This window comes from Thalassophryne amazonica, chromosome 16 (assembly GCF_902500255.1).
Source record: "Thalassophryne amazonica chromosome 16, fThaAma1.1, whole genome shotgun sequence".
NCBI classification, from domain to species: domain Eukaryota; kingdom Metazoa; phylum Chordata; class Actinopteri; order Batrachoidiformes; family Batrachoididae; genus Thalassophryne; species Thalassophryne amazonica.
The window spans coordinates 61,451,112-61,477,776 of record NC_047118.1 but is presented as its reverse complement, the minus strand read 5'-3'; the positions used below and the strand labels follow the sequence as shown (position 1 = coordinate 61,477,776).

At 39.7% G+C, this 26,665-nt stretch overlaps 1 protein-coding gene across 2 annotated transcripts in view; it reads right to left on the bottom strand.

Moving 5' to 3' along the window:
• Window positions 1-11,210: 11,210 nt before the first annotated feature.
• fam20ca (FAM20C golgi associated secretory pathway kinase a) overlaps window positions 11,211-26,665 on the bottom strand; it is a 163,817-nt gene continuing 148,362 nt past the window's right edge. For both annotated transcript variants that reach the window (XM_034189534.1, XM_034189533.1), the window contains 6 exons: window positions 21,909-22,024; window positions 18,637-18,817; window positions 15,665-15,774; window positions 15,504-15,585; window positions 13,758-13,817; window positions 11,211-12,159 (listed from right to left, as the gene is read on the bottom strand). In XM_034189534.1, coding sequence (XP_034045425.1) covers window positions 11,901-12,159; window positions 13,758-13,817; window positions 15,504-15,585; window positions 15,665-15,774; window positions 18,637-18,817; window positions 21,909-22,024 — 808 coding nt within the window. In that variant the 3' untranslated portion in view covers window positions 11,211-11,900. The remainder of the gene's footprint in view (window positions 12,160-13,757; window positions 13,818-15,503; window positions 15,586-15,664; window positions 15,775-18,636; window positions 18,818-21,908; window positions 22,025-26,665) is intronic.

Here is a 26,665-nt window from a genome sequence, read left to right as displayed (position 1 = left end):
CTTTTCCTGCTCCCTCTCTCCTCTCCTCCCCTCCGCTCCCCTCCTCTCCTCTCCTCTCCATAATTGCTCATTCATGCCTTTCACACATCACGCCGCCTTTTTCCTCACTTTCATAAACGCGCGCACACGCGCATTGACAGACGCGTGCAAGAAGGTTCAAATCCGATTGATTTGGGTTTTAATTTCTCTCCTTCGCGATCTTGATGTGAAACGATGCACCACAGGTCCGTGACCTTGACGGCAGATGTGGAGACTTTATTCTCCGTGGAATGCGCGCACGCGCGCTCACACGCACTCACACGGCGCCGTCACCTGGAAATGTCAAAACCTTCCACGACATGAACGCTTTCCATCTGCGTTCTAATTATAACCAGCGTGGCGCTCGTCCTAATTTTAGCCACAGCCGTGAAATAGTCGTTTAATTGATAATTCATGAGCTCAGACTGTCTGCTGCTTCTGCACTGAAAACAAGAAGAAGAAGAAGAAAAGGAATGTCGATTGAACTTTAAAAAAATAAACAACCAATTGCTTTAAGAGATTTTCATAGAATTGTTGTCTTTGGCTTCTGTCCTTGTGTTCATGCTGATCAGAGTCAGCAGGGGCGGATCGAGCTTCAGCTGCGAGGGGTGGGGTGGGGGGTGTGTGAGTTGAATTTGGCACACCCCTGCTAGAGGGGGAGTCTAAATAGTGACTCTCCAGTCATTATTTTTAATCCATAATTAAGATGAGAAACCTTCCACTTCTGCATGCTGCAGCCTTCATCAATCAGTCTTTGTGATCAAACCTTGAGCACACCTTTGGTCGGGGGCTCTGGGTGTGGGAGTGATTCACCACAAGACGTGTGTCGCTGTCAATCTTGATGAAAGCCTGCGTCTGCTGGCCACGTGCAGGTCTTCACGAGGAACATTCCTCCCATGGTGTGTAGAATGGGCTGTGCATTGAGGTGATGGACAGGAAGGCTGGGACAGCGATGGAAAGCCCCCCGATGGGCCTCCTGAGTGTTGGTACCATCGTAACCGTGGGGGTTGCGAAATATATATATTTTTTTCTATGGGGAAGAGGCATCTTTTTGACATTTCTGTTCATTTCTCAAAAACTAATACTCATTGCTGAAACCTTACTTGGTGACAATCAACAAGTGAAACTTTAGATTAATTCAGTTTTTAATGGAAAGAAATGGAGTTACAAACATCATTCCACAGTTATTGCCACAGTTATTATCCCGTATTATTATCCCCCTCACGTAGGGGAAGAAGGAGTAACAGGAAGACAGAGGCAGGGAATGAGAGGAACAGCAGGAGCCATTAAACCAGCACTGATGAGTATGTCTGGTATTTATATTGCAAACTGTTTTTCTTTTTTACTTTCACTTTTGATACTCTGTGTGCTTCTTACTCTGTGTGCTGCTATACAATGCTGCTGGAACCTCAGTTTCCCTGAGGGAGTCTTCCCAAGGGATCAATAAAGTTCTATCTAATCTAATGTAATTTTATTCAGCCTTGGCATAGGTCTGCACTCACCAAGTACCACTGTAGTTATGATTTCTCATATGCCATATTCTTATAGTATTTAAAGAACAAGCTTTAAATGGTATTTTCACCCATAAGTTTTATATGCTGGTATCACATTAAAGTGTTATATAGTGTTGACTGATTTCTTTGTATTACAACAATAATAACACTTATAATCCTTTCAAATGAATCATGTCAATTCAGGCTCATTTCAAGTTCATTGGTGGGTCAGTGTGGGAGGTGTAAAGGTCAGGGTCGATGAGGACTCATCACACCTTGGATCAATGGGAGGCAGGGCAGCTCTGTGTTGCCATAGAGACAGGAGGACATTGGTGTTGGATACTGTTACTAGGCAGGAGAAGCTGCCTCTGGGTGATGCGAGAGAGCTGGACAAAACATCAGGAACAAACCCAGAGGACATGGAATGCTGTGACTGGGTTATTGTTTTGGAACAGCTGGAGTTATACAGTAAAACTTGTGGTCACATGGTTTGGTCACGTTTGTCAGAGCAGTTAAGAAACATGTTGTGGTGTGCAGGAGTGGTGCACAATCTAGTGGTCAGTGCTGTGAAGTGCACCAGTGTGTAAATACATAGACTGGTGATAAACACTGAAGTCTGTAAGTTCTGGGCCACCACAGGAGTTCTGATGCTTTGGAATCTGGTGACTGTATTTTTTTAGTCTGCAGAATTTGCACTTTTGTGGAACCTTCTGTATTTGTGGTTTTCTCCACTTATTTATTCAGCTTTTTCTGTTAATTTCTCTTTCACTCATTTGTATTGTGTTGTAAAGGGTACAAGGGAGACACAGAGCTGCAGCACCTGTGTCCAACATTAATACTTATAAAAATACAAGCATCACTTTTCAAAATGCTCATGTATGAGCATCATTGGATATGTTCTAATTTTATAAAAGCTTGAGGTCATACTGCTGTTTTTCGCCAACTTTTTGAAGATCCATGGTCAAAGGGATGTTGTCACAGAAGTTAAAAAATCAAGCTGCAGTTTATGAATCACTCATATTGATACATCTTTGGCTAAACTTGGATTGTGGTAGTTCTGTATGATTGTGAGACTTGGACGGGAATCAGTGAGCTAAGGTGACAACTTGGGACCAGTGTTGTATAAAGTACCGGAAAATCACACTTAAGTAAAAGTACAGACACCCCTTTAAAAATGACTTTGGTAGAAGTTAAAGTCACTGATTGAAATGCTACTCAAGTAAAAGTCTTAAAGTATCTAGTATTTGTTGTACTTAAGTATAACAAGTAATGTACAACTAAATGTACTCAAGTACTGAAAGTAAAAGTACAAGTAAATGTTAATAATCAAAAACGGACTGATTTTTTTATATTACAAAGTTTATCTAGGCTTGTAAATGACTGGTAGTATTAGTCAAAATACTTAAACTTGTGCACATCACACAAAAACACTTCAGAAACAAGGTTTCAAAACCTAAACGAGAGTAGGCTACTCACTAGGTGTTCACAGGAAAGTTATTTATTTCTATATGTATTTATTTATTTTCATTGTTACATGGTTTTATCTTTTCTGTTGTGTTTTGTTTCATTAGGTTCTTTTTGTCTCTTTCTCTAAAATTGTATTGTAACATTATTAGTCTATTATTATTGACTATTATTGTCTATTATGTAGACTATTATTGTTGTTGCTATTATTAATATATGAATAAAAATAAATTTAAAAATTACAATTTGACTCTTTTACGACAACGAACGCTGAGCCATTAACTATACAGAAAACAAATCAACACTAAAGTGCTGATGCGAACAGCTTAATGCTAACTTTAACATTGAAAAGGCCATAGACATGCTAATGCGTTAACATCGGTCCCATTTTTAAGTTATAAAATACATCTATCAACTGTTTCAGAAGACCATAACAGGTTGGTTTAACATAAAAATATTAAATATTACTCACAGACATATGCTGTTCAGGGTTTTAGCGGGGAAAAATAGGATAAAGCGAAATTAAACAATGAATCCACGAATCGTAGATTGAAGCAATGCTTCGATCTGCGAATCACTGCTTCGATTGGTTCAAGGTTCAAAGCAAAGCCGGGCTGCAGAAAAGTTGATTACAGTCCCACTGCAGGTCTGTAATCAATGTAGAGAAATGATCATTTTCCTGACAAACACCCCCCAAGTGCACAAGTGCATAACTGCAAAAAAGCCTACCGGACATGCCTCATGACAAATTGGCCTGACTTCGTTGCAGTTACTAGTTGTCTCTGGGTGAAAACACGACTTTTTTCGTGTGTGGGTTTTTTTTTTTTTGTAACGAGTAACGGCATGGTGTATAGAAAATGTATCGGAGTAGAAGTATGCAATTAATTTTGGAAATGTAGTGAAGTAAAAGTGAAAGTAAGCTGAATTAAAAAAACTCAAGTAAAGTACCAAGTCTCCCAAAATGTACTTAAGTACAGTAGTGAAGTATTTTTACTTCTTTACTATACAACACTGCTTGGGACTAGGTCTCTGGAGGATCCTTGGGTATCACTGGAATGACTTTGTGTCAAATGAAGGGTTACTTAGGGACACGCTGTCATTATATATATATATATATATATATATATATATATATATATAAAAAAAACTTTCATGAAAAATTAGTTCAACTGCAGATCCTTTATTTTTTGGAACATTACGCCACCTGTAGGACGAAGATGGAACATCTGTAAAGATAAACACAATGGTTGCGTGCCATCTACTGTCCGTTGACTGTAATTACATCTCAAGCGTCCACAGATCTCTTGTGTATCTGTAGTGAAAGGTAGACTTCTATTTTATTGGGCTGCAGGAAAAGCCTTTTTTTTTTTTTTAAATATGACGTGGTGTGAAGTTTTAAAGGGTAAAACACAAAGTTTGTATTGTAGACATTTACAGGTGAGCTTAACCTTAAATCCAGATTTACACAAATCAAGTTTTATTTCCAAAACCTGCCATAAAAGACAGTATGATTCTCCACCCAAATTTTAAAATAAGACATAAATTGCACTAAAATGCCACAGATAAACAGTTTTAAGCATCTTACACATTTCTTTTATATATTGTGTGGTGTTATGGGGTAGGGGTGGTGGCCAAGCCTTGAATGAGATTGTTTCCAGGGCAGAAGGTTTCTGCTTCTCCATGTCATGTGGAGAGATGTCAGGAAGGGCATCTGGTGTAAAACTTGTGCCAATTCACCATGCAGATTCACCTCAGATTTGCTGTGGTGACCAGGGTGCAAACAAGGGAGCAGCTGAAGGGTCTTACTTATCTTCTGGATGTGCTTCATATTTTTGCCATGAGAGCTGCTGACCTTAAGGTTGATGCTGTTGAGAAATTTGTGGAGGTGACCTTGGGAAACATTTCTAAATTAGGTGTAAGAATGATTTTGTCTGAACATTTTGGCTGTAAAGTGGATGAAACCAGATGATGTTTCTTGATCTGTTTCAGCTCTTTTGTTGGTTTTGGCTTTGAGTTTTCACATATCTGATGTTCTTGTTGTACCTGCTGTATCATCATTGTACAACTGGAATTGTGGAATAAGGCTCACAACACCACATAATTTTCATTTTTTTTATTTTTTCAAATTTATCAAAACAAAACAAAAAACTAAGAAATCACATGTACATAAGTATTCACACCCTTTGCTCAATATTTTGTTGATGCACCTTTGGCAGCAATTACAGCCTCAAATTCTGGCGATCCTCCTCTGCTGCCTGCCGGACCCTCTGCACCACCAGTCCTCTTTTGGCTTTCGAATTAGCTTTACTCCACCTCTTGCCATCGTAGTTCCCAAGACCCAAACGGCCTTGACATACCACGCCGACGATCTCCTGATGTCTCAAGTGTGCTTCTGCCTCAGTAACTGCCTGCTGAGGCCTCCACTTTCTACCGCACTTGATGTTCTTACTTGCGTACCTCACTTTCCCATCATCAGATGAGTGGAGTGTGCTGACTGCTCTCACCTTGGCGGCTTTAAACTCTTCAGCCACCGATGTTACTGGTAGGGAGAGCTTTGAGGTCTTGCTATAGAGACTGACTGAGCTGAAAGATGGAGGGAGGCCCATCTCCGCAGGAACTTGCTGCAGAGCCTTTCCATCCCTTCTACTTGGTACATGGGGAAGTCATAGAGTGAAAAGGGCCACTGCAGTCGTGGTATGATCCCATATTGAAAGCACCACACCTTAAACCTCCCAGGCAGTTGGCTATTGTCAACTGCCTTCAGCCACGTGCACAGCTGGACTATGGTGCTAGTGAGGTTATCGCCGTCCTTAAGGGAACTGTCATAGGCCTTTCCAAGGCACCTGATTCCCTGCTCCTGACTCCTTGGGATGTCCACACCTTGAATGCTAAAGGAATTTCATTTTGGCTTCCCTTTCAGGATAGTAAGGCTCCTCGACTTCTCAGGCTTAAACTGCAGCCGGGCCCATGTCGCCATCCTTTCCAGTGCACTTAAGATCCATTGTGTTCCTTGGATTGATGGAGTCATGACCGTAACGTCGTCCATAAAGGCCCGGCAGGCGGTGTCTTATGCCATCATCTGCTTTCGGGCCCCTACACTGTGCCCCTCCAACCTCAAGCAATAGATTCATTGCAGCTATGAAGAGGGCCACTGAAATTGTACATCCTGCCATTATGCCTTTCTTAAGCCTTTGCCATTTGGTGGTGAAGTCATTCGTAGAGAACCTCATCCTTAGCGCGTCCAGATGTGACATGGTAAGCTCAACTACCTCTGCCGGTACACGGTAGTGGTCCAATGCCTTCTGGATTAACTGATGTGGGACGCTTGGGTAGGCTTTGGCAAGGTCCAGCCATACAACGGAGAGGGTTTTGTTATTACTCTTGGCCTCCTTAATAAGCTGGCTGATCACTGCTGTATGTTCCAAGCAGCCAGAGTAACCTGGAACCCCACCTTTTTGAACACTTGGGTCGATAAACTCGTTGGCAAGCAGGTATGCTGTTAGCCTTTTGGCAATGATGGACCAAAATATCTTGCCCTCTACATCCAGCATAGAAATCTCCCGGAATTGATCGAGCCTCTCCGAGTTTAACTCTTTGGGCACGAAGCATCCCTCAGCAAGTGTCCAGAACCCAGGTTCCTGCTTTTTCTTCCACAGTGTCCTTAGGAGCTTTGCTAACCTCTTCAGAAGCTGTGGGCAGTTTTTATAGATTTTGTAGGTGGTACCTGATGGCCCTGGCGCTGATCCTGCTCGTGCTTTTTCAACTACCGCTCTTACTTCATCCACGGTGAAGTCTGCCATGTTGAAAGGGGTATGTGGCGAAAGTGCTGACAGTGGGAAAGGGCATTCCCCCAGAGGGACGTCTCTAAGGGGGTCGCCATGTGCAGCTGTTGTAGAATCTTCTACCTCTGCCTTTGAGCATTTCAGTGTCACGCTCTTTTGTTTTCCTAGGAGCTCTGTTGTAAATTGGAAAGGGTTATTTACAAATGCTTTCCTCTTTCTGCGCTTCTCCCTCTGCTTCTTGCGTAATGTCTCCACTCTGTGGAGGTGGACCAGGTTTTTCCGGACCTGTGCCCTGACTTCATTCAGGTCTGTCCTCTCCACTATGTTTGCTTCCCGCCATCTTTTCCTAAGTTTCTTCAACTCTCCTCGCAACTCTCTAATCTGTCTCTGCCTCCTGCTAGGGCGTGATGGTGGACTAAGAACCTTCCCTTCCTTCACGCCAAAAATGTCGTGGCATGCCTGGTACACCACTTGGACCATGGTCTCGATTTTCCTGGCTGCCTCTCCTTTCAAGATATTATCGAGAGTGGTATTCAAGTCTTGATCCAATTGTTGCCATCTGTGGTCTGCTGCTGATGGTAAGTTCAAACGTGGTTTCCTCAAAAAGTCTTTAGGACTTTTGGATTGGCTGCCTCTTCCAGTGCTCCGAGCAGTTAGAGCGGAGAGGTCCGGTGCACTGTGGTTTGCCTCCTGGCCCTGGTCCTCCATCGACTGACAGGCTATACTGATAAACTCAGAGATAACTCACTGTGTAGTATCAGTTGCCTTGCGTTGCTGGCTCTGTTCTTTGCACTTAGACTTGCCTTGATGGATTTTGACCCCACGCTCGTTCTTGAAAATTCTTCTGCAGACATTGCATCTTTATTTAACTTCACCTTCATGACTTGAAGCATCCTTTCTCGTACTCCTTATGCCATTGCCCAGGTCTTTAATCGTATAATCCGTCTGTGGTGGCAGATTATTCTCCCCCCCTCCTCGGTCTGCCTGGGGGTATTCTCTTTGTTCAGTAGTTGTAGCTTGTTTGTGCAGTGCTTCGGGGTGCTATCCCTGGCACTATAGCGTGCCGTCTTTCCAAGCTGTCATCCATTCTTTCATGGATGTCAGTGGGTCTTCCCCACCGCCAGTGGGCCTTTCCCCACGGTCATATCAGTACAGGTGAATAAACATCAAAAGATGCTACGCTACAAACAACTACAGACTATGTAGGCTGGATCCTTACTCCCGTTCCTTGCTTCACCTCTTCTGTTGGAAAACCCTTCTGCGTCATCAGCAGGTATCTCAGGGTCACAGGTGTTTCGCCGCTTAACCTGTACACCTCGCCTGAGTGGGGCTGCGGAGGCTGACTAGCCTTCGCCTGCAGAAGGGTTCCAACTTTGGGCCCTCATCAGCCACAGCCACCTTGAGCTCGACTCCGCCATGCTGGCTATTTCCCTGATGGCTTGCTTCAGCTGTTTCGACTCCAGACCCACTCTCTGGAGGAAGTAGTGCACCGATTTTGCTGGAAATCCACGGCAGCCTACTTCAATTGGGAAAAAAGTTGTATGCCACCCTTTTAATGCTGCTTCGTCCGCCAAGTCCTGATACTTGGTCTTTTTTAGATGGTGGGACGTGGCTAGCCTCTCCTCCCAAGGCACAGTCAGCTCTGCCACAATAATGGTTTTTGTTCTCCTGGACAGGAGGACCATATCTGGTCGAAGGGTAGTTACCACCATGTCCTGAGGGAAGACAAGTTTCCTCTTCACATCCACGCTTAACTCCCAATCGAAAGCCTTCTGCAGGATGCAAGGTAGGTTTTTGGCTGCTGTTCTGCTCTTAGGTACTTTGCCGCCCTCTCTTAGGAATTTTACGCCAATGGATGGCGGACTGTGGTTGTTATTCGTCTTAATCCTCTGGTTTTCCACCCACTCGGCAATCTCCATGAGAACCCTGTCATGTCTCCACCTGTAGCATCCTTCCGCTAATGCCTTAGAACAACCAGTCAAGATGTGGTTCAGAGTACAATAGGCCACCCCACATTGCTTGCAAGAGGGGTCCTCCTCTGCACCCCAGATCTTTAGGTTGCTTGGGGTTGGCAGCAGATCAGACACTGCTCGTAAGAAGAAAGACAGCTTCCCCTGGTCAGTTTGCCATAGCTCCTTCCAGGACAGTCGACGCTCCAGTGCCTGGTCCCACAGGGTCCACTGGCCTTGGGAGGCTAGCACTACTGCCTTCACCTGGCGATCCTCCTCTGCTGCCTGCCGGACCCTCTGCACCACCAGTTCTCTTTTGGCTTTCGCATTAGCTTTACTCCACCTCTTGCCATCGTAGTTCCCAAGACCCAAACGGCCTTGACATACCACGCTGACGATCTCCTGATGTCTCAAGTGTGCTTCTGCCTCAGTAACTGCCTGCTGAGGCCTCCACTTTCTACCGCACTTGATCAATTTAGTCTTACTCCTTCCAAAATTAGCTGGGAGATGTACCTAAATGTTCTTTAACAGAATCTAAAACAGCACACATGCAGTCCTACGTACACACAGAAATGTGGTCTTTTGTTGCACATTTTAATTAGAATAAACAGATCTTCACAGTAACAATGCAATAGCAGAAAACATCAGTAAATCAGTTTGTGGTGCAGCCTGTTAGGTCTTCAGAGTATTTATAGCTATATTTACACTGGGAATATGAAAATCCAAATCCAGTGCTCAGCATCCTTACTGCTGTGGGACAAATCTTTTTAAACCCCCTTTTTACCTGCAAGAGTCCAGCTGGTCAGACGTTACATGTTAGTAGCTTTATCAGTCCGATCCATACTGACAAAACAAAAGCATTCAGGTCGTGTTCTTTCTTGTTTTTCTTTCTTTTTCTTTTCTTGTCCATTGCACAGAATCTGGGTTCACCAGTGCACAAAACTCTTAAGAGAAAAACCGCACCTGAGCCACTCAAAATATTCATTGTATTTAATAATTATTATTATTAGAATGAAAATAAGAGTGATGATAAAAATAAATTTTATCATCTAAAAATAAAAGTATCCAGAGGCAAATCAATTGAAATTGAATTCAAATACAAAAGTGAATTCAAACTACGAAGGAAAATTATTACCAATGATCTAGTTCAGACACCTCATATCTTTTCAATGCGTGAATAACCTGTAGTTTGGTCAAATATAAATGTAACTACATACTAATTATACTTTTTAAAAAATGGCTACGGACAAACGGCTACAAATTAAATTATGTTGCAGATACTAATTGGGTCACAGGAAATGGATCTGAAGAAATGGATATACACAATACTAAAATGCATGTACACAAGTGTGATGTCACACTGATGCTAGTTTAGATTTTTGGAAAGTGTTTTCTGACCTTACTGTTGTAAAGCGCCTTGAAGTGACACATTGTGATTTGGTGCTGTACAAATAAATTAAACTGATCAGCTGTCAGACTACATTTGGTACTGAGCTTCCAAAAAGAGGAAATATGTATAAAAGATACAAAATCAAAATATGGCAACATGAAGGAAACAGCTGAATTAGAGTTTAAAACAGAAGGACAATATTTCCCTGCATACCTCCACCAAGGCCAAACATGTTGAGCGATGTTAAAAATGCTTTTTTTCAGGCGCAGCACAAATGTAGTGTTTTCTGTTTTTAGGCCAGAACTAAGATGTTTTAGATAAGTAGTTTGTAGATAGGTAGCTTTTGGAAAAGTTGTTGGAAAATAGTTCTGTTATGTGTCTTTTCCCCCAAACTGTATAGTTTCTATTAAAGAACACACCTAACCACCCTATTTTATTTTTTTTAATTCAGGATTTCATTTTCTAGTAATGAGCTCTCCATTGTGCTGATCACACACACACACACACACACACACACACACACACACACACACACACACACACACACACACACACACACACACACACACACACACACACTACACACTCTACATCACATCAGTAATGTTTTATAAAAAAAAAAAAAACAAGATCAATCCAAGATTTCTGACATCTACCAATCAGAATTCAGATCACCTCCAAAATTCACCAGAGTCTTCCATGCCCTTATATCTTATCTGTGGTGAGAATTTGTCGAGAATCCGTGATGTAGTTTTGACATTTTCCTTCACAGCCTATATAAACAGAAATCTTGATCCAAAATCAGGATCTGGATCACCTCCAAAATTTAATGGAGTCTTCCACACCCTAATATCTATCTATGGTGCAAATTTGGTGAGAATCCGTGAAGTAGTTTTGTCGTAATCCCGCTAACAGACAGGCAGACAGACAGACAAACAAATAAATAAACCCTGTATATATATTAACACCTGAATGCATCATGGGTCTTTACTTAGACAGTCATAAAAATGTAGGTGAATGAACCCAAGTAATGACTTAAATGTGTTATTTTTGGTTCCTCGTGAAAGTTGTGGTGCTCATTAAGATGCTATTAAAAGACTACAAGCAGTCAGGCGGCACTCATCAATCATTTTAATGAGCATCTTTCACTTTGAACGGAATGTAAATTTGATTCTACAGACATCTGAGCCTTAACATGCTTTTGGGAAATGGGGGTCCAGTATTGAGAAAAAAAAAAATCACTTTATTCATTTTTGATTAATGTTGCGCAAACACTTGGTGAAAGCATGACTTCCTTGGTGGAGGTAAATATGTTGGAGCATCATGGTACGGGCTTATTTTCCTGCTTGCAGATGGTCTTTAATTCACTTTGTGATCACTGAGGTGGAAAAAAATGACTTCTGACGCGTTTTACAAAGTGAGTAATGCAGTGAAATTTTATACACTTTCAACCTTGTCATAAGTTGCGATGGATTGATAAAGCTTATTATCAGATGATACAGCATCCAGTCAGTGATATTTCTCATTTGGTACTAATATCATAAAACACTGAAACTGAAAGCAAAACATACAGGACACTTATGTCTCATAGAACCTCTGAAAAAAACAAAAATACTACATCTCTAAATAAAGTCTCTGAGCACAGTCATCAGTAGTGTCTTTAAAAGCAGGATCCGCAGAGGCATTGATGGCAAGTTTAGGAATTCACTGAATTCAGCTCCATGTGAGGAGGATTTTTGGTTCAGTCCCATTTGTCTGTTGTCCATCTGTAATTGCTGGTCCCCATCATTAAGCCTTGTCCTCACTACCTGTGTCCTGGGTTCCTGTGCATACTCGTTTCTCCAGATAAGTCATCCATCACAACATTGGAAAAGCCTTCTTTGTCGACGCAGTGTGCCAGAACCTGTAGCAACAGGTGGAGCCTGCGGTCCATGGCCTGCAGGTGAGGCTGGATCAGCACGGGGGACAGGCGGTCATGCAGCAGCGACTCCTCCATCAGGGAGCTCAGCTGGTACTTCTCTTCGGCCAAAAGCTGCAAACGCAGGTATGTAGACTTTCTCACCCTGAACAAAGATTAAATGGAAAGATGATTAAAAATCAGATTAAACGTGATTAGTGTTAATGACACGACAACTTATAATACTGTAATCTCTATTAATTATGAATACATACTTTTGATAATGAAATAAACTATTTTATATCTGATCCTGGCTGATGATGTATTGTTGCTGTTTTTGCCTACATTTGTTTATTTATAATTTGGCAGCACTACATTTTATTATAATATGCACTATGTGCTGGATTGTCTCTGGGGCACACTTCCTCTATCTATCGATGGTCTTCCATGATATCTCTTCTTCCTGCTCCTTATTACCATCTGTCTTCAGCTGTCTGAGGTATTATTGTAGGCATTCATCTGAGGCATCTTCATAGATGCTCCTCATCTCATCCTAGATTGTGGCTCTGACACACATTAATCCTCCTTCCATTGCTCATAGAGTCTTAGCATACTGGACTTTCTGTGGCCAATTTATTGTGGCCTCTCTCATTGGGTTTGTTATAGTAGCATGTTGTCAGTCCTTGTATGTCTTGTTCCAGTAGCCCATTTCCCATCAGTGTGTCCTGGTTCCTCAGGAACTGACACAGATCTTGTTCATTTACATGTTTCTTGTTCATGTTCCAAGGTAGGCTGGGGGAGGAGATAGCATGGGGGTGTCTAACCTGAGGACCCTTACTGGATATGTGTCCTGACTGGTGTTCAAACCGGGGTTTGAATCCCAGTCAGGGGCCTTTGGAAGGAACAACCTGTTGTTCCAAAGGACCACTACACTACTCAGCTGCGCATATATATATATATGTATATATATATATATATATATATATATATATATATATATATATATATATATATATATATATATATATTTACAAACATTAGACAGTTATTATTATCATCTCAAATACAAATTTTCATATATATTTCAGTTCTCATTTTTTTAATTGAAGCAACATGTTTGATTTTCCTGTGTGTGTGTGTGTGTGTGTGTGTGTGTGTGTATAACCAAAGTGCCCAATAAAGAAATAAATAAATGAATAAATAAATAAATGTGGAAATGCAGGGTTGTAAATGAATAAAAAATTATAAAAATAAAATAAAAAAGTAGAAAATGGAAATGAAAAAGGAAGTAAAGTTAAGCAAATTACAAGTAGTAGAAAATATTTATTGTTTATATATATGTATAATTTTGTAGGTCTGGCTGTAGTAACATTGCAGTTGGCAGCGTTTAGTTCTCATGCACACCCAGTGCATCTAAAATTCCCTTTTTATGAAAGCTCACAGTATTCTTGGAGCAGAAAAATGTGAAACAACACTTTTTTTTTTTTTTTTTTTTTTTTAACCATAAAATACCTGTTAATGACCAAAGAGATCAGGAGAACTTTAATTCATTCATAGTATTAACCTGATATTCTCATCAGAAGTTTTCAACATCTTATGGGTTCTGCAATTTGTGTAAAAAAAAAAAAAGAAAAGAAAAAGAAAAAAGTGTAATTTCTTTGGCCAAACTAATACTTGACCATAAAGTCTTTTGTGTTTATCAAAAGGAAATAAATGCGTATAACATCGTCTGTAACTCAGAGTGGAAACACACAGATGTCTGACCTGCAGCACTGACTAAGAGGCACCAAGATGGAGAGTTCATCATGGGAATGTTTTCCAAACCTACAAAGTTTAGGACACAGGAAACAAAAGACCAGTCAGGTTTTATTACAAAACAGCTGAACATAATGAAGAATACTTGAAATCTGTATTTTATAAAAAGTACAAAACAGGATCTGGCTGCATTTTTTCTTTGCACTAAATGATCATACTGTCAGTATTGGGACTCAGTTTTGTGCAACAAAGTGTGACAGTGTTAAATTAGCTTTTTTGTGCATTCCATTTTTAATCAATTATTTCATATTTACAGTAAATTCTAAACACATTTTAAAGCTACAGTGTGTAGTATTTACTGACATCTAGTGGTGAGGTTGCAGATTACATTTTGCAGATAATCAATGTGTATGATTCTCCATTTCACAAACATGACAGTTCTCAAACCTTTTAGCCTGTATGAACGATCTTTACTATTTTTTTGTTGTACTATTATACAACCACTTTAATAAGATAATAGCACACATTTATTTTCACAACAGCTAACATTTTTTGACAATATTTAAGTCTTAACCTTAGACTATCAATACTTTTTATGTATTTACTTTGAGCAAAAGGGTCTCTATGGCTGTCTCTAAAGCCGAAGCACCCACTTGGAACAACATGTGGAATAGAAGTGGTGACAGCAGAACTCCCTAAAGGAGGTGGTGTTTCTAAATAATACATAAAAAAACTATTTTTGCCTTTTTGTTCAATATACAATACTGTGCAAAAGTCTGAAGCACTCCACTGTTTCTTTATAAATAATCCCCCCCTTCTTTTTTAAGTTGCTATAAGGACCCAGTCACACGGCGATAGCTGAACGAAAAAAAAAAGTCACAAATTGTCGAGAAAATGTAGACGAACGATTCTGCACCTTCCCCATCATTGAAAAACCTGTGATTCAGGTGCGCAAAAAGGAATGAAACAAAACGAAAACTATAACAAAAGAAAAACTAAGCAACCGTTGACCTTGGCGCTTTAAACAAAATCAAAACATTCGCGATGACGTGACTGACAGCGGGTATGAGACCGAGCGCAACCAACCCCGTGCACATGTCTGTAGTACTCGCATGGGCAAGATTTGGTTGTCTGGACAACAGATGAGAGATGTTTGTCTTCACAACAGTGTGTGTGACACACAAGCCAGCCACAAACAGCTGGAACATGCGTCAATAGTTAAAGTAGTTGATAAAACATCCTTACCACTGTTGTTTCTGTATGACCACGTTGCTTTTCGTCCCACACATAGACGAGTCGTCAGTGATACAAGGACGTTACGTGCAGATCATCGGAGCTTTACTTATTGATCCGTTCAGATATCAAACGTTCGTGCAAGACGTCGGACTTGGGAGGTTGGACAAAGTTGGACGACAGTCAAATGGAACGCTAATATTACGGGGAACTATGCAAACAATAAGGAACCGTCAAAACAGACAGCAAAACTAAATATAGATGATAGTTTGAAAATTCTGATGAACCGCCAGCTGCAGGAACGAAGCTGGACGATGATTAAACGAGGCCTCCAAAGGTCAATGTAAGTCCAGATTTCTTGTTTCGGTTGTACTTCGTTTAGTGCCGTGTGACTGGGTCTTAAGTTCACATTTGAAACTGTAATTTTTGATGATACCTCTATTAATTTTATGACATTAAATATGAATGTGTGAGGATTTGAAAAGAATTACATCTACTTTAAAAGGCGTTAAAACGTTTTACCCTCTTCCGTTGTCCAGGTGAATAATGAAGGTGTCGTTACCAAACTTCTCAAATGTTTCGTAATGGTGGCGATCCATGTTACCTGTTGTAAGAGAAGCAATGAATGTTGGGGAAAAATAGATGTGATGGTTTAATGAATGGATGAATGAATTTCTTGTTACCCATTAAGAAGTCAAAGATGGTCATGTCCATGATGTCCAGCAGACGAGGGCCTCGGTCATATGGAGGGGTCTGCTTAACCTCATCACAGTAATCTGGATCCACCTCCCACCTGAGAATCAATGAAAAATATCCAGAAGTCATTTCTTGGCAGCTTGACAAAGAAACACTGATGATGATGATGATGATGATGATGATATCATCGGTGTTTGACTACAGCTGATCCTATTAAAAACAAAACTGTGGCAATATTGCAGAATTGAGCAGATTTAATCAGGTTCTGATTTGATCGTGATAGTTCAGCAGACCTGTAGTAGGGGTGGTGGCCAAGTGGTTAATGCGCTTGGTTTCAGTGTAGAAGGTTCCGGGTTCACATCCCACCCCTGCCACATTTCTCCATGTAATGTGGAGTTGCGTCAGGAAGGGCATCTGACATAAAACCTGTGCCAATTTAACATGCAGATCCACCTTGGATTTGCTGTGGCGACCCCGAGTGCAAACAAGGGAGCAGCCGAAGGGACTTACTTTAGTTCAGCAGACCTGTAATATTAGACTGTTCTGCTTCTGTAAATGCAAAGAGAATATTTTTATTTATTTATTTATTTTTAAGTCTGTGTGACTCATAACATGGAGATGCAATACGTTTATGGGGATATTCACAATTTACTGTGTACTTAGTCTTTGTGGAGTAAAGGCTAAAATATTTAGCATCATGTTAGTGGTGGAGCTGAAATTATTAAATTTGCTGTTAAAATGGATTCAGGCATAAAACTAATCCCACATTACTGTTTAATACTGTGCACAAAATTATTGTTAAAGAGGTAGATGGAACATTCCAAAGAGATTACAGAGACAGCGGTGGGCACAGTTTAGCTAATCAGCTAAACGCTAATTAGAGAAGCTATGCCGTTTCATCAGCTGATGAGCTTCTCAGCCAGCTTTGAAAACCATTAGCGGACCAATTAGCCTCAACTTTGAGGCTAATTGGTTTTTATTTTCTCTAACTCCAAGTTACCAAACAGTTTTAGTATAACATTTAATGGCCAAAAACAGTTGTAAAATCTAAATACGTACATATTTGTTCCTTTTAGAGTTCATATGTTAAACCAATAAGTGACACAATCCTTGAGGAGATGGAGGTGGTTATTCAGGGTTTTAGAACCAAAAAGACCAAGCCAAAGTAAAAGACATACAATAAATTTGTAATAAGGTACAAGGGCGCAATTTAGAACTAGAACTTAGGGGGGACAAAGTGTGAGGCCCGCAGCGCAGAAGCCCATGTGCTGGGGGTCTGGGGGCCGCTTTAGGCCCCCAGAAGCCAACGGTTTCTAGATAAGCTCAGATGCATTCTGAGCATCCAGAACAGTAATTTTAATGTTTTGAGAAGACCATAAAGTGGACACCATTTGACTTATGCAATTTGAAACTGTGGATATAAGTACTTTATTCTGAGAATAGCCAGCATTGATTTTATTAACATCCTGGTGTAAATAAGGTATCACCACATGTGTAGAACTCAAAAAGAATGATAGGTTGAATTCTCATTAAAAAAAAACCAACTGCAATGTGGTAAAATGTATTCATAAATATGAAAGAACAGGCTCTTAATAATTATTAACTATCGCATACTGTATGTTTTTTTCTCAAGATTTGTTTTTGCATAAGTTTGAAAAAACAACAGATCATAAGTTTAGGATAAATTACTTATCATGAATTTAATTTTCGAAGTGGCACTAATGACAACACTCATACTGAACATAATTTCGCTTGCATAGACTGATTTTGGAGATCGAGCAATAATTGCAGAAGGGCTTTCTGAGGTCCCAGATAGCTTTTCTGATTTCCTTTTCTAACTTTCAGAATTTAGTAAATTAGCATATGGTCCATTGATACTTATGTGTAGACACTAGTCCCTAGAGGCAACTATTTTTGGTTTCAAATCTGGGCAAATGCAGTCCCAGAAAATTCCGAATGTGACAAACAAGAAACAGGTGTTGTAAACAAGTCAATGCTGCTAAAAATACAAACTTGCAGAAACAAAGCTACTATTCTGACATGGTTTTGCACATAAGACTAACATGGTTTGCACATAAGACTGGCATAGCATGTTTCAAGTGCACACATATGGGTGATTCTTAGACTACGGGCACTTATTATGTCCTTTGATCATATTGTATGAAAAACAGAAAAAAGGGGAAATTTCACACTTTTATAGTTATCTTTACAATGAAAGTGTGTTAAGAAATTTGTTCTAGTAGTCTATGATGACTTTTTCACCTTTTGTCAGCATCTTTACATGCAAATACTGCCGTTTTGTGATTGTCCCACACCCAGACTTTTGATCTTCAATGATAAAAATGAATGGTAAAGAAACGTTTTTTCTAATGTTTTAAAATATCTCTGAATAAAATATCAGTAAAATAATCAAAACATAATTGGGGTATTCAATGTCATACAACTGTTGTGATTTTTTTAAACAAAATGTAGTTGTCCCACACTATTGCCGTAATTTCCACCACAACACTGTAATGTCCCTTTAAACAGTTTGTATGAAAGATTGTTTGGGTAGTTTCTATGGAGATAAACAGTGACATCAGAGCACATGTATATAGCGCCAAATCACAACAAACAGTTGCCCCAAGGCGCTTTATATTGTAAGGCAATGGTGTGGTGGAAATTACATTTACAAGGCCAATAGTGCCCGTAGTTAAAGAATCACCCATATATGTCAGAAGGTGGGGGGCATACCATATTCTGTCCCCCCTGGTTGAAAAGGTGGGGGGGATATGTCCCCCCCATTCCCCACCAAATTGCGCCCATGATAAGGTAGATTCAGCTAAATGTTTTAATGGTTTATGAGTTTAGTGTTATCACAGGTATCTTTTCAACTAACAGATTAGCAGTTATGAAGTGAACTTTTAGGTTCGCTGCGCCCACCACTGGAGAAACAGCAAGACGTGTTGTCATTTCTTACTCGGCTTTCTTGCGTTTGTGGTAGGAGCGTCTCCAGGGGTTTCTCCATGTTTTGCGTTTTGCTAAGTTGAGGTCTGGCAGAAAAGCTGCTAGCGAGCCCTCTATCTGGTCTGGTTTGCCACACAGCGCGTGCTCAGTGGAGCAGTAGTAAGAGCATTCTCCATAAAAGCAGACATTGTTGGCTGAAGGGAGAAAAGCAAACACTGATTTAGATGAGGAGGATGAAAGGTCAGGCTGGTTAGCATTTGTTAAGAACACAGTAACTGGAAAGCCACTTTGCTCAGAAACCTTGAGGCACAAACACGTGCTTTTAGCAATGTGACTGTCACTGCCCTTGTGACAACACAAGCATCCCAGCAGCAAGTTGCACGGTGGCTAAGCAGTTAGCAAGAAGCTCCAGGGTTCAAAGCCCACAATCCCACACTGCAGAATGTTCTTGTACATCTGATGTAAGTTTAACGAAAGTCAAAAGAAATTTCATGACTGTAAACTGCAATACCTCTATCAACTACAGGGGCAGTATAATGCTAATCATCAATGGCTGTACTGCATACAGTAGTGTTCAGAATATTAGTAGTGCTATGTGACTAAAAAGATTAATCTAGGTTTTCAGTATATTTCTTATTGTTACATGGGAAACAAGGTACCAGTAGATTCAGTAGATTCTCACAAATCCAACAAGACCAAGCATTCATGATATGCACACTCTTAAGGCTATGAGATTGGACTATTAGTAAAAAAAAAAAGTAGAAAAGGGGGTGTTCACAATAATAGTAGTATGGCATTCAGTCAGTGAGTTTGTCAATTTTGTGGAACAAACAGGTGTGAATCAGGTGTCCCCTATTTAAGGATGAAGCCAGCACCTGTTGAATATGCTTTTCTCTTTGAAAGCCTGAGGAAAATGGGAAGTTCAAGACATTGTTCAGAAGAACAGCGTAGTTTGATTAAAAAGTTGATTGGAGAGGGGAAAACTTATACGCAGGTGCAAAAAATTATAGGCTGTTCATCTACAATGATCTCCAATGCTTTAAAATGGACAAAAAAAAACAAAACAAAAAAAAACAGAGACACGTGGAAGAAAACAGAAAACAACCATCAAAATGGTAAGAAGAATAACCAGAATGGCAAAGGCTCACCCACTGATCAGCTCCAGGATGATCAAAGACAGTCTGGAGTTACCTGTAAGTGCTGTGACAGTTAGAAGACACCTGTGTGAAGCTAATTTATTTGCAAGATTCCCCTCAAAGTCCCTCTGTTGATTAAAAGACATGTGCAGAAGAGGTTACAATTTGCCAAAGAACACATCAACTGGCCTAAAGAGAAATGGAGGAATATTTTGTGGACTGATGAGAGTAAAATTGTTCTTTTTGGGTCCAAGGGCCACAGACAGTTTGTGAGATGACCCCCAAACTCTGAATTCAAGCCACAGTTCACAGTGAAGACAGTGAAGCATGGTGGTGCAAGCATCATGATATGGGCATGTTTCTCCTACTATGGTGTTGGGTCTATATATCGCATACCAGGTATAATGGATCAGTTTGGATATGTCAGAATACTTGAAGAGGTCATGTTGCCTTATGCTGAAGAGGACATGCCCTTGAAATGGGTGTTTCAACAAGACAATGACCCCAAGCACACTAGTAAATGAGCAAAATCTTGGTTCCAAACCAACAAAATTAATGCCTCGCAGATGTGAAGAAATAAACTAAACTAAACTAGTATTTAGTTGTGTGATTCACAGGATTGCTAAAAAAGCAGTTTGAACATAATAGTTTTGAGTTTGTAGTGTCAACAGCAGATGATACTATTATTGTGAACACCCCCTTTTCTACTTATTTTTTTTACTAATAGCCCAATTTCATAGCCTTAAGAGTGTGCATATCATGAATGCTTGGTCTTGCTGGATTTGTGAGGATCTAATGAATCTACTGGTACCTTGTTTCCCCATGTAACAATAAGACATATACTCAAAACCTGGATTAATCTTTTTAGTCACATTGCACTACTATTATTCTGAATACTACTGTATGTTATAAAGAAGAAAAAACAAAGAAAAGAAACATGGCTGGGACAACAACAAAATGAAAATGGCAAATGTTTTCTGTCACTTTGTCCACACTGTTTCTGGCTCTCCTCTGACAAATTTATCAGTAAAACTGGAGTGACACCATAAAAATAGTTCATATTCAGTGCTAATTTTCCAACTGGTTGATGAATGCTTTAACACACTGGTAAATATGTGAAAAATTACACTAGCGACACATGATTTCTCATGAAATTCAAGTATATTCATGATTTAATGATCAGATTGTTTCCCTGCAAATGTAAATTTACGTAGGTAAATTCTAACATACAAATTTCTGTAAAAAAATGAAACTTTTTAAAAACATGAAAATAAAATATTACCTGACACTTTTGATTACTTTTACTAAATGTTTGTCAGTATGGAACTCATTTATTCAAATTTTAGTCATGACAACTCAACTGTTATTTGCATACGTACAAAATTATAGACATAAATTAAAAATATGGTGTCAACAATTGTGACTGGTATTTATATATCGATGTATGTAAATGACATACCCTTCCTGTCTCTACATCTCCAATAAAATGCTAGAAGTACCTCTAAGCTGATTAATTTGAAATGTTTTCCACATCTTCACATCCAGATGACTATTTGTAAGATGAAAACTATGACCGTAGTGTCCCCCTTTTTTTAAAAAAATATTTTACGTCATTCAACAGCCACAGTACCTGCAATATATATAATATCAAACATAAATTGCGATGTAAATAATGTTCTGTGTGTTCCATTATTTGGCCAGTTAACCTTTAGCACTCTTCCAGTTTCTGTTTAATAAATGATCTGGTTCATTTTAATGCTCCATCCTTTTCAGACTTACAGATTCTCTCTTTAGGTCTGTGCACACAATCTGCTGTTTACATCTACACATTCTATTGGATTATTTTCAGTTTTTTATTAGCAGAGTCTAGCTACATAAATTTATATGATTTTTTTGCAGCATTTTGAGTATACTTGGTTCCAGTGTTACCAAATGTTTGATTCTGGTTTTGGATGAATCATCACATGCTGGATGGATCATTAATGTCCTGATCCACACAATCCAGTCTTTGCTACATGTTCTTGTAAAGACGACAGGTTACATAAAATGTGAATTTTTTTTTCAAAAGATAACAGCACAGAGATGCAGATCTTCTGAATCAACAGCCACAGCAGCTACATCAGTTAGCTCAGCTTCACGGAGTTCCTACCTGGTGAGATGAAGAAGGTTCTCCAGAGCTTCTTATCACGAGTCGCGTCTCTGATCTCCTTTGTCATGTTGACGAGTCTTCCTGCCACTGGGGGTACTCGACGGAAATCAAGGATCCTGCAGTGAGGGACAAATTCGAGGCTTTTTGTAGTAAAATGTAAAACTCTACAAATACAACCAGTTTGAATTAAATTGTAAAGTAATGCAGATTGACATATTGGATGGATGCAACACCATATTAGATTAGACTATAAGTAAAGTAAGGGGCATTTTTTTTAACCTCAGTGAGATTCATGCACATTGTCTCAGTTAGTGTTCCCTACTTGCATGATGGTCATTGATATCTTTTACCGGCACACACTTTAGTTAGTTTGGTTAGTTTGTCCAGTTGACTGAGTTTTGGGACAGATTGGTCATGGTCAAGCAAAACATGCTTATCATAATATGTCTGCTTCCAGTGTGGCTAAAGATTTGATCAAACACTCATTACATCCGCCAAGGATGTAATAAAATCATTGATGTTTATTTATTTATGTACAACCCCTGGCAAAAATTATGGAATCACCAGCCTCTGAGGATGTTCATTCAGTTGTTTAATTTTGTAGAAAAAAAGCAGATCACAGACATGACACAAAACTAAAGTCATTTCAAATGGCAACTTTCTGGCTTTAAGAAACACTATAAGAAATCAAGAAAAAAAGATTGTGGCAGTCAGTAACGGTTACTTTTTTAGACCAAGCAGAGGAAAAAAATATGGAATCACTCAATTCTGAGGAAAAAATTATGGAATCACCCTGTAAATTTTCATCCCCAAAACTAACACCTGCATCATATCAGATCTGCTCGTTAGTCTGCATCCAAAAAGGAGTGAACACACCTTGGAGAGCTGTTGCACCAAGTGGACTGACATGAATCATGGCTCCAACACGAGAGATGTCAATTGAAACAAAGGAGAGGATTATCAAACTCTTAAAAGAGAGTAAATCATCATGCAATGTTGCAAAAGATGTTGGTTATTCACAGTCAGCTGTGTCTAAACTCTGGACCAAATACAAACAACATGGGAAGGTTGTTAAAGGCAAACATACTGGTAGACCAAGGAAGACACCAAAGCGTCAAGACAGAAAACTTAAAACAATATGTCTCAAAAATCGAAAAATGCACAACAAAACAAATGAGGAACGAATGGGAGGAAACTGGAGTCAACGTCTGTGACCGAACTGTAAGAAACCGCCTAAAGGAAATGGGATTTACATACAGAAAAGCTAAACAAAAGCCATCATTAACACCTAAACAGAAAAAAACAAGGTTACAATGGGTTAAGGAAAAGCATTCGTGGACTGTGGATGACTGGATGAAAGTCATATTCGGTGATGAATCTCGAATCTGCATTGGGCAAGGTGATGATGCTGGAACTTTTGTTTGGTGCCGTTCCAATGAGATTTATAATGAGACTGCCTGAAGAGAACATGTAAATTTCCACAGTCATTGATGATATGGGGCTGCATGTAAGGTAAAGGCACTGGGGAGATGGCTGTCATTACATCATCAATAAATGCACAAGTTTACGTTGATATTTTGGACAATTGAAAGGATGTTTGGGGATGTTTCAAGATGATAATGCATCTTGCCATAGAGCAAAAACTGCGAAAACATTCCTTGTAAAAAGACACATAGGGTCAATGTCATGGCATAGGGTCAATGTCAACGAGTAGATCTGATTTGATGCAGGTGTTAGTTTGGGGGATGAAAATTTACAGGGTGATTCCATAATTTTTTCCTCAGAATTGAGTGATTCCATATTTTTTTCCTCTGCTTGGTCTAAAAAAGTAACTGTTACTGACTGCCACAATCTTTTTTTCTTGATTTCTTATAGTGCTTCTTAAAGCCAGAAAGTTGTCATTTGAAATGACTTTAGTTTTGTGTCATGTCTGTGATCTGCTTTTTGTCTACAAAATTAAACAACTGAATGAACATCCTCCGAGGCCGGTGATTCCATAATTTTTGCCAGGGGTTGTATTTGTCTGTCTGTCTATCTGTCTATTAGCAGGATTACGTCAAAACTACTGCACGGAATTTGACAAAATTTTCACCCCAGATCAATATTAGGCCATAAAAGAATCTATTAAATTTTAGAGGTGATCCGGATCCAGATTCTGGATCAAGTTTCACTTCATATAGTCTTTGAAGGATTACATCAAAACTACTTCACAGATTCTCACCAAATTTGCACCACCGATAGATATTAGACCACGGAAGACTCCATTGAATTTTGGAGGTGATTCGTATCAGGATTGGTGGACGTCAGAAATCTCTGATCGCTCTTGTTTTGATCAATAAAATATCTGACCGATTGGTAGAAGTGAATTCATAATTTGAAGTTGTATATCGTGACGATAAAAAGCCCCATCTGACTTCTCCATAACCAATGGAGCTAGAGAGATGATCCGAAGCTCATTGATCAGCGATTCAGCAAAGTTTAACATACTATTGTACAAAAGAAATCATAATGAAGTTATTAGAATGTAATAAAATGACATCACAGCCTAAAACACACATTTATTACATATTTCATAAAATAAACATATTTCAGACAGCAGAATAGGGTATGTATCGGCCTTCTGATACCTTTTATTCAAGTACATGTCTGTGAAATAAGTTACATTTTTACCTTTTCTGTTGGATGGTTTAGAGGCAGACATTCAAAAAAATATGATTTTTAAACAATAAATTAACAGTTAAAACTATGTTAATATAAGCGGTTACCTGATAGCTTTTTGCAGTGAGTTTTACAAGTGGAGAATTAAATCAATCGATCAGTTGAATCGTATGTGTGGGTGGTTCATCAGATAACTGAAGGAAATATACTCTTCAGGGGCCTCATGTACAAAGTGTGCATACGCACAAAAACCTGGTGTACACACATCTGCACGTCCACGTGCAGATGTATAAAAAGTAACTTGAGCGTAGAAATATGCAGTGCATCCCTTGAGAACCATCCCTGGTTCTCAAGACCAGGCACATAAGTGGCTCTACTTTACTCTTTTCTACTCTCCTATTTTACTCTTCCTTTTTAGATATTTAGATATACCTTTGTATACTGGCATAGTTCCACCTTAGAATTGGAATATAATATATAAGATATACCTTACTGAATTTTCACGCAAAAATCCTGACTGGTGTACTCACGTTTCTACAACTATTGTGTCATCTCAGACATGTACAGGTGACGAAGGGGAACCCTTAATGGTGTGAAAACAAGAAGTCATCAGAGTGATGTGCACATCAGAGACACACTGATGAACATTTAACACACCCACATGTTTGCAATTATATGGATGGATATAAAAGCACATGCAAAGTGATGCGGAAAATGGCACTAACAATGGCTGCATTAGCGTTGTTGGACGACTTTGCTAATGGTGCAATCCGACGTGAGCGTGTACTCGGAGAATGCGAGGATTACTTCCAAATGAGGATAATCTGGTCTGAAACCGATTTTGATTACCAAGGCCACTGTTACTGGAGTTGTGCACAGAACTGCAGTCGGCCCAGAGTGCAATACGGCAACACATTGCTGACCACGCTGGGCTTCCTGGCATCAGGGGCATTCCAGCGGGAGCTGGTCGATCGGTCAGGCATGTGCAAGTCAACCTTGCGCCGAGCCACCAGCTGTGTGGAACGCAATCATCCAAATGTCATCCAGGTACATTCCAACATTGCAGCACATTTTGCAGCAAGAGCCGGTTTCCCGAATGTAATCGGAGCTGTTAACTGCACATATTTTGCTATAAAGGCGCCATTACATGATGATTTTGTTTCTGTTAATAGGAAACATTTTCATTCCATCAATGTTCAAATCATATGTGATGCACAAATGTGCATCAGGCAGCTGGCACGGCGAGCCATGGAGTGCTGCTTGTGTTAAAACAGTTTATTCGTGTAACTGTTCCAAACAAAAACCAGCGTGGACACATTTGGGCATGTGCACATTCAAATATGTTTTATTATTATTATTATTATTGTCTCTTTTAAATTTTTGCTTGATGGTGAGCTGCAGAGCTTCTTAACAGGCGTCATGTGTTCAGCATTTGTCAATAAATGTGTGTGTAAATTGTGAATGTCTCACCTTTTTAAACGTCAGTGTGTGTGAGATGTTCTACGTCGGCCTCACACACACTCACGCTCTGTAGTTACAAAGAACATTTTTCCAGTTCCATGTGCACTGAATAACTGTCCCTGCATGTCTCCACAAAACTTCCAGTCATCTATAGTATAATTTCTTTTCTGTGTTACTGTTCATGTTGTCTGATGTGATGTCATGGGGAATCCCTGCTCCAAGGGCCTATTAACAGTGATGCCGGTAACGCGTTACTCTAATCTGACCACTTTTTTTAGTAACGAGTAATCTAACGCGTTAATCTTTCCAAATCAGTAATCAGATTAAAGTTACTTCTTCATGTCACTGTGCGTTACTATTATTTTTCATTGTGGGTCGATAGCAGCATTAAACTTGGTCCGTGGGCAGGAGGTCGGGGTTCGACTGAACTGCCCACTTTAAGCGAGCTGTGAGCTTTTCATCCGCGGTTTTTTGCAGCTGCTCGACTCGTCCTCACCTCTTAAAGCACGGTGATCAGCACACCTGCACTGAGCTTTACAAAGACATTTTTATACTTTTTTTCCTCCTTTATTTAGAGCTGAGCTGAGCTGCTCCGTATCTGCACGTTAAAACAGCTGATCCTCCGCGACGCGTCAACA